At 47.3% G+C, this 12,208-nt stretch overlaps 1 protein-coding gene across 1 annotated transcript in view; it reads left to right on the top strand.

Annotated features, from left to right (window-relative positions):
• LOC146186392 (neprilysin-3-like) overlaps positions 1 to 10,595 on the top strand; it is a 33,245-nt gene extending 22,650 nt beyond the window's left edge. Inside the window, exons 5-8 of the mRNA XM_084608038.1 lie at positions 4,257 to 4,364; positions 7,862 to 8,146; positions 10,017 to 10,462; positions 10,581 to 10,595. Coding sequence (XP_084464164.1) covers positions 4,257 to 4,364; positions 7,862 to 8,146; positions 10,017 to 10,462; positions 10,581 to 10,595 — 854 coding nt within the window. The remainder of the gene's footprint in view (positions 1 to 4,256; positions 4,365 to 7,861; positions 8,147 to 10,016; positions 10,463 to 10,580) is intronic.
• The last annotated feature ends 1,613 nt before the right edge of the window (positions 10,596 to 12,208 follow it).

Here is a 12,208-nt window from a genome sequence, read left to right as displayed (position 1 = left end):
AAAGAGGAGAGTGATAGGGAGAAAGAAAAGAGTAGGTAAAAATAAAAGAAATATATACACTATGGTACAGTATACAGTAGTTTGCATGAGGCCCACCCGCAAATGTCTTAGGTCACTGAGTACTCGGCACGTCGGGCGGGCCTCCGCAATAGCTCCACGTCCAGGCAACTGTTCACTACGCACGCACTTGCACACTGTACAAAACACTGACGGCTGTCGTGGGCGATCAGCCGTTATTGTGGGAAATAGCACACGTGGAGCGTTCAGTCCCAGCGCGCACTATCTGGCGAGGTGAAATAGGCGGGTCATCAAGCCCGCCTGTTCGATGTACTCACACAAGCTCACGTGAGCCCGCTCGCGGGCGCGCGCACAGCCCGGCGGCCACAGGAGCACAGCTACGCTGTCCGGGATTACCCCCTGCGCTCTGTAAGCCGCCAGAAACTCACGTCGTGGTTCGGCTAGCGCGGTGCAGCGCAGTAGAAGATGTTCGAGAGTTTCTACCTCGCCACAGCCGTCACACACGTCACTATTGGCAAGTCCGTGGCGCATCCGTCGTTCCCCAGGCCACACACATCCAATGCGTGCACGGAGGATCATTGCGCGTTGCAGCCGAGTCAGCGAGCGGCCGCTGACACTGTGAATGCGCTCACCTCTTGCGATGCGTGGGTCGGGGTGCTGCGTCCGGAGGTGATCGTCGATTACCGCACGCACATCCTCCAAAGCGAGTTGCTCGTCGCTAGGAGGGAGTTCATGTGCTGCGGTCGCGAGCTCGTCGGCACGTTCGTTGCCCTCTATGCCGCAGTGCCCGGGGATCCACTGTGCCCGTATAGCGCAGCCACGCTCCGCCAAGTGCTTGAGACGTGCGCGAATCTGGCACAGCAGCGGAGTTCCCCGGCCGGTGGTTCGAAGGCGGCTGAGGGCAGCGCGGGAGTCACATAGCACGGCACACCTGGGTGGCGGCGGAGTCAGTTCAGGGCATCTCCCAGCAAGCAGCGTTACGGCTGTACAACTCCGCGGCTCTGGGGGCAATACTCTACGCGCTACCGCTCGTCACACTGCGCAAACCATGCTGGAAGAAGCTAGAGGTCGAGCATCGCAAGGCGCTCCGCATTTGCCTCGGCCTACCTCAGAGCTCTCAATGCGCAGCTACTTTGGCCGAGGCAGGTGCGTGGCCTTTACAACTTCAGGCCACGCGGCGGGCGCTCCGACACATTGATCGCCTACAGCGCGCAAAGGACGGCGGCCCGCTATTACATCGGTTGCGACATCATCGCCACTCACGCATGGGAGCGGCGCTGCTCGAGTACGAGCAGCTCACCAATGCAACGCCCCCCTACGACCTCTTCTCGCCCTGGCCCGCTGCTACGGAGGTTCAGCGAGAGATTGTCGGAATCGCGGGGAAACGCACCACACCGCCCTGTGCAGTGCAGCAGCTGACCAGAGCCGTCATCTACGAGGAACTCCAACACCACCTCCTCGTTTACACCGACGGCTCCGTGGCCAGAGACAGTTGCTCGCTAGCAGCGGCGGCTACCATCCCCGCCCTGCAACTGCACAGACAGCTGCACCTGTCATACCTGGGTTCTTCCACCACGGCGGAGCTGCTGGGCCTACGCCTAGGCCTGGATCTACTGCTTGAATGCTCACCGTCCAAATCCGAATTTGTGCACATTCGCCCGCCCCGCCGGGGTGGTGCAGTGGTAAGACGCCCGACTACTGTGCCGGAGTTCCCGGGATCGAATCCCGGCCTCGGCGGCTGCGTTTCGATGGAGGCGAAAACGAAGTGGCGTCCGTGTGCTGTGCGATGTCAGCGCACGTTAAAGATCCCCAGGTAGTCGAAATTACTCCGTAGCCCTCCACTACGGCCCCCCTTTCTCTCTATCCACTTTCACTCCCACCTTCCTCCCTTCCCTTACGGCGCGGTTCAGGTGTCCACAGAGCAAGTGTGACAGATACTGCGCCTTTCCCTTCCTATGAACCAGCCAACCAACCAACATTCGCCCGTCGCCTAAGTGCACCACCAATATGGAACTATCCCTGGCGAGCAGTACGATACCCGAACACGATGAGATTAGAGTACTTGGTCTCCTTATCCACAAACATCGACGGGCTAATACAACACTAGCAAAACTGCGCAAGGTGGGGGACTAGGTGGGCCGTATGGTGCACCGGGTTTCCAACAAACGCTGCGGGTTACGGTGCACAGATGCTTTGCGGCTGGCGCATGCATTCGTGACCAGTCGAGTACTCTACTAGACTCCTTACCTCCACCTGCGCAGGTTTGATGAGAACGCCCTCGAAGTGATTCTCAGAAAGATGTAATAGCGTGCCCTCGATCTCCCGATCAACACATCCAACCAGCGTCTTATGAGCCTGGGGATGGTAAACACATTCGTGGAGCTCCGAGAGGCGCACTTGACCAATCAATACACAAGGCTTTTAAAAACGCCGACGGGACGCCGCCTATTAGCCCGACTACACATCCACCACCCAACACTTACGGAAGAGCGCTTGCGCATTCCTGAAATCTGGAGATACGCCCTGCACGTGCGCCCTCTTCCGGTCAACATGAAACGTGACGACCACAGTGGCAGGCGCCTTGCGCGGGTGGGGGCACTGGCCCGTCACTATGGGAACAAACACGGAATATTCTACGTGGACGCCTCCGGCACTCACCATGGGAGGTGGTACACAGCTGCAGTCGTCCGTCAAAAAATCACGGTGAATGGCCTAACGTTCCGAGCTCAAGAAATAACACATGCGGAAGAAGTTGCCATCGCGTTAGCCGCCGCAGACAAGGACTCGCGAGTCATCATCACCGACTCGAGAGGGGCCTGCAGAAATATTAAACAGGGGTACATTCCTCTCTTTGCGCACCGCATCCTTCAAAACAGTGACTACCTCGGGGCCCCCGCATCTCGAACGATTGTATGGGCTCCAGCTCACATGGGCCTCGAATGCAATGAAACGGCAGACACCGCCGCCCGCGCGCTCACTCTCCGGTCAACGCCTTCAGACCCTTATGATATGGATCCCGAACCTAATCCGGCTCTCACTTTTTGAGAAAAAAACTGAATTATTTCAATTCGGCCATGCAATTTATCCTAAGCCTTGTAAGGGCCTTACAAAGGTAGAGAAATGCACACTCCCCCGCATTTACACCAAAACGCTGCTGTGCCCGGCAGTTTTAAAACACTATGATCCAGTCTGTACAGGAAAATGCCCGCACTGTGCGGAGAAGTCTTCGGACATCTTCCACATGGTGTGGGCCTGCCAGTCAACCCCGAACCTCGCCCCCAAACCCAACCCCACCCAGGAGGACTGGGAGGCAGCCCTGCTCGGCTGCTCCTACCTGGCACCGAGCCCGAGCCGCAGCGGTCGCCAATGGGCTCCTGTAATGAGGAGCCCACCTAGTGTTTGCGTGAGGTTGCCCCGGTTACCTCAAGCTTCCTCCAAATAAAGTTTTTTTAAACACACACACCCGACAGACATGTAAAGATTCGTTGCAGCTGCCGCGATGCACACCTCACAAGTCCCTTCCTGCTTAGCGACATTGGTGATTTTACAGTACGCACACATACCCCCAACACTTCTATATCACTCTAAAAAAAACGCCGCCAGCGATGACGTGGTTCATGAGATAATTGAATCACTCGAACTGACTGCGCTAACGGGGCAGCCGCCGCAGCACTCTAATGCTGGGCTTTCCCGCCGTCCAGACCACCACGTGCAACGCAGCCAACCGTTGGGCAAAAGCTCCGCTTTCCAAAATAGTAGGTCAAGCGTCGCGCGTATGCTCATGCGTGTCTCCATGTGCGCATCTCCTGGCTTGTCGGCACATAGGTTACCATGCTACTCATATGTGACTGTGCAAAGGTTACTTGGCAATAGTTTGATGGTAAACTTTGAAACGCTGGAATATTTGTCGCTGTAACCTTTGGTATGTGCAAAAATAAAAGAAAACGTGACCAAACATAAAAACTGGCGACGTAACGTTTGCTCCATAGGTTACTGACGTCTAAAAGCTACAATAAATGTCACTTTCTTTAGAGTGTACCATAACAGCACTTCTCGAACCTTACCGTAAGCTGTCTCATCCCGGAGTTTTCGCCACACAAAAACACACCTCGCCGCCTAACCGTACTGTCGTCGACAGGTGTTACGAAGTCCGCATATGTTCAGAATAAATGTTTCACAAGTAAGAGTAAAAGCGTACTCGCAATGATTATACAGTGACTAACAAACGAACGTTCCAGCATCCCGGAATCTGAATGCTGAAGACCGAATATCAAAAAGAAGACAGGAAGGATTGTTCTTCAACCTAGAAGAGTTAGCTGCCTATGTCAACTGGTATCAGCCACCCGGTAAGTCATCCAATTAGGCCCAATTCCGCACTGGGGAATATTACTGCATATTTTAGACGATAAAGTACCCAGGACACATCATTATCTGAGAGACGATATTTTTCTTGACCGGATTTAATGTATTTCTCGCACTCTCATGAAGGGAAGGAATTTTCCTTGATAGAAAGACATAAGTATTGTCTTGGCCTTCCCGCGACCGCGGGAATCAATCACTCCGCTCATGCCACACGAGACTCTTTATTCAAGCGTGCAGCAGTTTATATACAAATTCTTAGCGCCATCTGTTGGTGGTTATTCACAACACTTATTAACTAAGGGCACCTAGTGTTGCCCATGAACACTACAATAAGGACGACGATCCTTAGCATCATATTATCTCTTGTCTCAGGTATTTCAGTTTTACAATGACATGACAGTCACCGCTAACTGAAGATGGTGTGTGCACTGGACGCGTGCGAAAGTAGCTGGACAAGTACAAGGGTCGGTCATAAATGGGAACAATATACACTACATTGTACACTTCCATGCTCTTATCGAATATAGAAAGCATCGGGCGCAAATTAATCTCTTACAGAAACAATTCTCTAAATGTGAGAGCTGATTATTTAGAAAATTATGAAGATGGTTATATTTCTCTGTGTATATATATTCCGAGGGAATTTTATATATGCCGCGAAGGCTAATGTAATCACATAAAGAACACTGCGCGCCAGCCGTACCTTGCCGACACTCCTGTTTGGCTTGAAAACTAACAAAAAGTGGTCAAGGCATTGAGCTATAAAAAGGAAAATTATAGGCGTAACGTTATAATACACTGGGGAGCGACAGGCGTGATGAGTTAACACGTGGTAGAAAATGTCACTGTAGCCGAAATTACGAAGAACAGGGCAGGTAACGCAAAACAACGTAACCGATTATTGCTAAAGATAACGGTCTTGTTTCCAAAAGAAAGCAAGGGCAGCAAGTCTTCGGCAGAAAGTTAGCTGGCCGGATGAGGCTAGGAAATTGGAGGAGATTTGGCGGCCGAAGCAGGCAAACAACCTGAATAAATGTAAAGATATATGCGGGAGATCATTCTCCATCAAATGCCTAGTTAGGCTAAAGATGGGGTCATGCAAACATTCTAACTAATTTAACGAAACGTCTTCGTGACAGCTACGGATGTAGCACTGATCACTTGTTTCAACCACACAACTTCCTGGTATGCCTCAAGTACACAAAAATATGGTTTTCTCTGTAGCACTGCTAACTGTGCAATCTGCTCCAGTTGCTCATTAGAATCACAGGACTGTTTCGCATTGTTTGTCTAACTGCGGTATCTGAGATTTCGCCTGCACACAATACCCATACAGCCAGCGCAAATAGGGCATCTATTTTCCTACTTTCGTATCAAATAGGCGGCGGAAATCTGCATCTAGAGAAACACTACACTGCAACCCTAGGAAGCATTGCTATAGGGTGTCATGATCATGATGAGCTTCCTGCGTTCCACTACGCTCCTACAGCATTGCTGCAGGGCGTCATGATGAGCCTCCAGTGTTTTCGGTACAGTCTGGGCTTCTCGTGTATGCGTGAGGATGCAATACATTAATTTTGTGCGAGTCATTCAAGTATAAGCTGTTAAAACCATTGTTCTTACCACTCGAAACCATTTTTCATAATGCAGTATATTGTTATTGTTGAAATGTTTATGCTTACATATCGACTTTATATTGCATATAGATAAAGGAGCCTTACTATTTGCAACGCAACGTACCTGCGTGTAGGACTCGGCGGTTTTAATCTGATCTTGCTAAACTTACCGGCGCACTCAAACACAGCCCCTTCAGAGACGGAATTTCTAGATTGAGACAGTGATGACGTCATAGCAGAGAGGTCATCAGGAAAGACCGTTCTCGGAGCACCAGCCCGAGTAGTAAAATTTGAAACCCTTCTTACCCACATGGAAAATGTGAGGACCTGTGTCAACCGCAGACGAGTGTCTGGTGAATTGCTGACGAATGCAGCAACGAAATTGACACAAACACGCAAAGGATACGCAGCTAAGAACTCGACTTCTACTGCATTCTCTTTCAAGCAATCTGAAGTGCCTGATAGATAATCATGCGATTTGTTAAGCAAACCCGAAATTTCTGTTATTCTAGATGTTGCTAGCATTTTGTTAGAAATGAAGTGGTAAAGTTTTTTTTTTCTTTGTTTTTAACAGCCTTATGCATTACAAAAAACATTCAGCGTGGAAGAACACTGAGCAAGGGTACAGGGGGAGCTTCAGTTTGCAAGACGAGCCATCGTTTCGACAAGTGTCTTCGTCTGGGCAGCACTATCATCACTCGTCACTTGAGTGATGGTCGCGCTGCTCAGTCGCGAAGATAATCCACTTGTCGAAGCGCTGGCTTGGCTTGCGAACCGAGGCTCCTCCTCTACCCTTGATCAGTGCTCGTTCATACTGCGTAGTCATCTTCCTTCTCTCGTTCTACCCAAGGGTATTCAGGGTATTTAAATGAAAATTTATTTACTAATGGCAATTCAGGTGTCCCTTTTTTTGCCAAATAGTTCAAAATTGGAACGCCTTAGATGCTTTCAGTAATATTTTGCTGCCTTTATGCTTTTATAAGGGTTCAATTATGTAACAAGATTTAGAGCCAATTATTACTCTGGAATAATTTGCCAACTTTTTAACCATTTATGCTCGCATTTTAGGAGTGTGTCAGGTTTAGGTTTGTTATTTGGTTAATTTCATTACTGTCAGCTGATGTTTGATTTACGATGTCACTTGAGTGCTTGGGATTTCTTTCGTTGCAACTTTTCTGATCGTATACCTTTTGTGAAATGCCTACACTATCCCCAAGCCTTCCACAGCCTCAGCTGAGGCTAGCTGTATGGCGCAAATAAATTGATGTGGCAGCATCACAAAATGGCACAACTTTAATAAAGCGTTACTCCAGATCGTTGCAAATTGACTATATATTTATTGCACATCGTGTGCTATTTTTTACACGGAGCTTGTAGGAGAAATTTAATGTCAACATATTCCCAGCAGACAGTGTTTTCCTTTAAAATATGAGGTATAACTATGGTCAGGATATGCGAGCATATAGGTGATACGTGCGTATGACGTTTAGCTAGCGTTCAGTTTTCCCTTATCTTTGCATTGATATGGAGTGTGTCGAGTAAATTAGGAATTACCGATTTGACAGTAAAACACTGCTTGCTGTGTCTCAGCGTCAGGTGACTTCATTTTGGTCTCTCAACACGGGCTGGTTTAGAGGCACGAAACTAACCAACTACGAATTGTGATTAACTGACAAGTTGCCAGTTTAGGAAATTTTGACGCCTCTAACAAATATTTCCCATTTAGTGTTTCAATGATGTACGTCAGTTTTTATAATGTGCAGGTAATTATTATCCATAATTTAAGCATTGAATTGTTATGTGTCCTTTTATTCACGTAGGTAAAACATAGACTCCCGTATTTTATGGCTGATACTTTTTCCTAGATCAATGGCACACAAAACTTCAACAGATCTCGCTGCTGGCTTACGGCTCCAATGACACAGCGTATGCATCGTCCGCTGGGCTCGCGCTCTTGAAGCTAATAACTTTGCCAGAACAACGGCAGAAAGCAAAGCGACTGATGACCTGGAGCCTCATCCGTCAACTCGTGGGCTTCGGCAGAAATGGATTGCTAGCAGTGCACAGTGTCAGCGATTTGAAAGATCGCTGCATCCGAAAAGTCTCAGAAGTTATGGAACCGGCTTTACAAGGGCTGTTCCTGATGAAAAGTAGGTACCGAGTGCCTTTCAACTCGGGGCAAAAGTGTCACTTCGGGGAGAAATAGTTTTATTAGTGTAATTATTACTGTTCTTGCTGTGAGAGTGGATGAGTGTGCTCTGATTATCCACGCCACCTCCCATCCGCCAATGAAAAACTTGTAAATGCCTATGGATATTTTGAAGCGTTCTTATTCACAGATTCTATCTGTAGTTACACGTTCTGTTCTAAAACTGAGTATCCTATGGGCCAATGAGTTTCGACACTCCGGAGATGCGATGCAGAGAAGTCTTGACTGTGTTTTTATTCTGATTTGTTCGGTAGTCACATCTTTTTATTTTGCTATTATTTACTTCAATGTTTCATTATACGCAATATTTCAAAACTCCAGGAGTGGAGGTTTTTTCATGAAGGATGGGGAGCCCCTTCAGTTTAAACAAAATTTGTTCGACAGCAGTGTTTTGCTATCAGAGGGTACAATAACATTTTTAAGATCATCACGGGTCTCCTTAGAAACAAAAAGGAGACTATATATGAACACGATAAGATTTGCATGCCTGTAGTGGATAGTTAAATTTTCTTAGCACGTCCACGATCCCTGAATTGAGCAATCCTATTTCACAATTGCACATATTAACGACGAATACGGGTCACCAGATACTATTTACGGTCATGAAATCACGAGCGAAGCGTCGATTTGACAAAATGTACATTCGTTGAATGAACATAATTCACGCTGGTAAGCCTCACTATCTAGATGAATTTGAAAGTGCGCATGAAGATAAGCTTTCATATGATTCTGATTCCCAGGTAACGCTGAAACATTAGAGTACGGATAATTTTTTCAACCGACAATACAGTGTTCTTAGCGTTTTTAGCGTTTCCGCAATATTATACGCTCAAAATTTAAATAACCTTGCATGGTCCTTAGTTACGCTTTACAACAACGTAAATGCAAAATTGCCTAAAACGGATAAGTACTCGTACAAAAATGTACAGGCCGGCAAGGTTTGATGGTGCATAACGCTTTTCAACGACCAAGAATGAGGGAAACACCTCGCTTCTACAGCATGAGCCAAGCTTCTATAGTCCTTACAGATGAGTTATTTGTAAGCGGAAATGGTGAAATAGTAATGGGCAGTTCTCCAGCAAAAGAATACACGGGTTCAACGCTGCTGAACCGAGTGTGAAGCTAAAGATTTGGCTGTGGGAGACCGAGTCTTGCATCGAAGACAATCCGGATTTCGTTGAACGCATCAAAGTTCACCGGCGTTTTAGGCGGCGGTAGTAAAGGCGTTTATTGCATGTAAATATGGGGGACACTTAAGTTCCGCCTTTCAGAGTGTGAAGCGATAGTGCAGGCAACCAGACCACATATAAAGCCCCGCTTTAACCAAGCCGTAAGAACGTGCCTTAGTGGCCTATAGAGTTAACGTGAATGCCAGGGTCGCAGGCTGATTCTGACATAACCGTCCCATGTGAAACGAGAGACCCAAGTTGGCAACTCCTGCCATGGTTCCACGGGGCCACGCCGAAGGTTTCAAAACCTACAGTAGTGTAGCTTTCGCTACAAAAGCACGAACGATCACTACAACTGATGCAGCACATAATATGTGGCAACGTAACAAATATGTTAGTGAAACTTACAAAGAAATTTTGTATTAGTATTTTGATATTTGCCAATTTCTGAATTGTTTCTATACAATAGGAGGGGGGTACTGCGTTGAATCCATATAATTGGCCATTTATTAGAATGGCAGTCTGATATAGTCCCTATCATCTTTATACTTTGCTAGCCTACACGTGTTACTGCGTAAACATGTTTTACGTGTTTGCTTTGTATCATCTGTGACTTAAACCTTGCCGCTTGTTTTAAACCAGCGTTGAATACGCAAGTGAAAACTCAAGTGGAATCTCTGTCTCGGATGCTGCTGAATGCAACAATCGGACACCTCAATCAGACCAGCTTTTCATCACGGCGCATCATTGAAGCCACACGGCTAGCGGCACTACGCCGTATTGCTGCGATGGACGTGGTCGTGGGATTCCCCGACAACATTAGAACCGAGACGGACTTAGAAGCGATATATGGAGGTTTTCCGGAAGCTAACGGCATCTTCTGGGAAACGTGGCTACTATCATCAAGCATAGTGCAGAAGCGCATTCTGCAGGGCGTTGCCGTCCCGGGCGTGCACTTTCCGGTGGCGAGTGTTGCTGCCGCTTACACGCCCTCCCTCAACAAGCTTATTGTTCCAGCTGGTGTGGCCAGACCTCCTCTTTTCATGGGGAATGCGCCTCTGGCCTACCACTACGGAACCATCGGAACGGTTTGCGCGCTTTTTATACATCGCTTTCTTTACACTATCCATTTGCGACCACCTCAAGCCCTTAGGAATAGCTATGATGAGAGCTTGCTCGTATGTCTAGTCTGAATACTGTGTGCAGAAAAAATGCCCATGAGGAAGCTTATACCAAGATGCCGAAGAGTAACTTTGCGTTTTTATTGCATGCCAGGAAACATAGATTTGGAGTTTAAAAAAATGGGGGGGGGGGGGGGGGGGGGGGTGGAGGGGGTGTTCTGAATTCATTAAAAGCTCCCGGGTGAACGATATTACCCCTGCGTCTTACAGAAAGGGTCGTATAACGCCGTTAAGATTGCATATCTGCGCAGTCAGAGCGGTCACCCAAGTCAGAGGTTTGAGTGACAAAAAGGTGTCACTGGTGAGGCGCGAGATGCTTAGTAAAGCAATCCGGTGACCATGCAGCTATCATGAAGCATGGCATATGGATAAACACTGCCGGCAGCACTTAAGTCGCCTTAAATTATGTGAATGCTCAAGCGTGACACGCTACTGTTTTGTTTTTGTTACCTGCTTCTCTGAGAGGAGTGAGACAGGCGAGCTCGCGATTGCTTCATTATTTCGTGATATGGCATTTGGTTTTCTTCTCTACTCGACGAGATCTTTTCAAGGTATATGACGACGTTGTGCTCTCAATTTCAGTTCGAAATCCCAACTAATTAATGATTATTAACTAGTACCTGCAATGGTGTAGAGCAATCGTACTCGATGTAAGCTAGCCACTAATACATGACTTGGTGCTACATAGTATAAAATTCAATTTTGTCACAGATATCTAATTAACAATAATTAAGGCCTGTAATTCAGTGCAATTATACTCTGCGTGAGCTACACAGCCAATGCGGACACATTTTATACGCACAATCTGCGCTCACAATCTAAACACAAACTACGCATTCTCCGGATGAGCCATGTAATGCTACGAATTAAACGAATCTTTCTATGCCATTACTGTAAGATCGCTGGTGATGCATCGTATAGAAGTATTGGAAAACGCAGCCAAAATGTGTCTTTGAGTGGATGTCTCCGCATCTAAAGAGCAAAGTTCTGCAGTAGAATTAGTATAAGTGACTTAATTCCATCAACTCGTTCAGTCATCGGAGGTAATGTAAAAACAATCATGGAAAGGAACAATTGAGAATATAATTTGAAACTAAAACTTAAACCATTGGGCGTCAACTTTCTCGGTGACTCAGAAGTCAATAGAAGGCTACTAAATTTAGGAAATCTCGCTTTCTGAATCACAGGCCATCGCGCGCGCTGTTTTGCTCGGTGGGTGTCCTCCGGATTCCCCTGGAATTGACGCGGCGGGAGGAGCTGAAAACTGGTGGACACCTCTCACGCACTCTTATTACGACCGAGCGGCGAAGTGTGCTAAATCTGCTCCAAGAACGGTGAGTTGCTGCGATTAGCAGTGGAAACGTGCATTGCGTTTATAGTTGCAATTTGCAAAATCTAAAATAGTGAACAATAACATTTATTCCTTTAAAGCGATAGTGTTGAAGGACCCGTGCTCTTGAATATGTATCATCGGCATTGAAATTGTACGCAAAAAATAACGAGCATGGCTTGGGTATGTAGTAACTGGTAAGGGGCATGCTCGTTCAATGATGTAGCAATAACGTCAACCGTCGCTGACACCTAGAACACATTGAGGGTGTGATTTACGTTTTCTCTGTTAAGTTTGGATTGATCAATGATAGATAATCGGAT

The sequence above is a fragment of the Amblyomma maculatum genome, chromosome 6, assembly GCF_055883805.1.
Source record: "Amblyomma maculatum isolate TAMU_Amacu chromosome 6, ASM5588380v1, whole genome shotgun sequence".
Classification (NCBI taxonomy): Eukaryota; Metazoa; Arthropoda; class Arachnida; order Ixodida; family Ixodidae; genus Amblyomma; species Amblyomma maculatum.
This window is presented reverse-complemented; position numbering and strand designations above follow the sequence as displayed.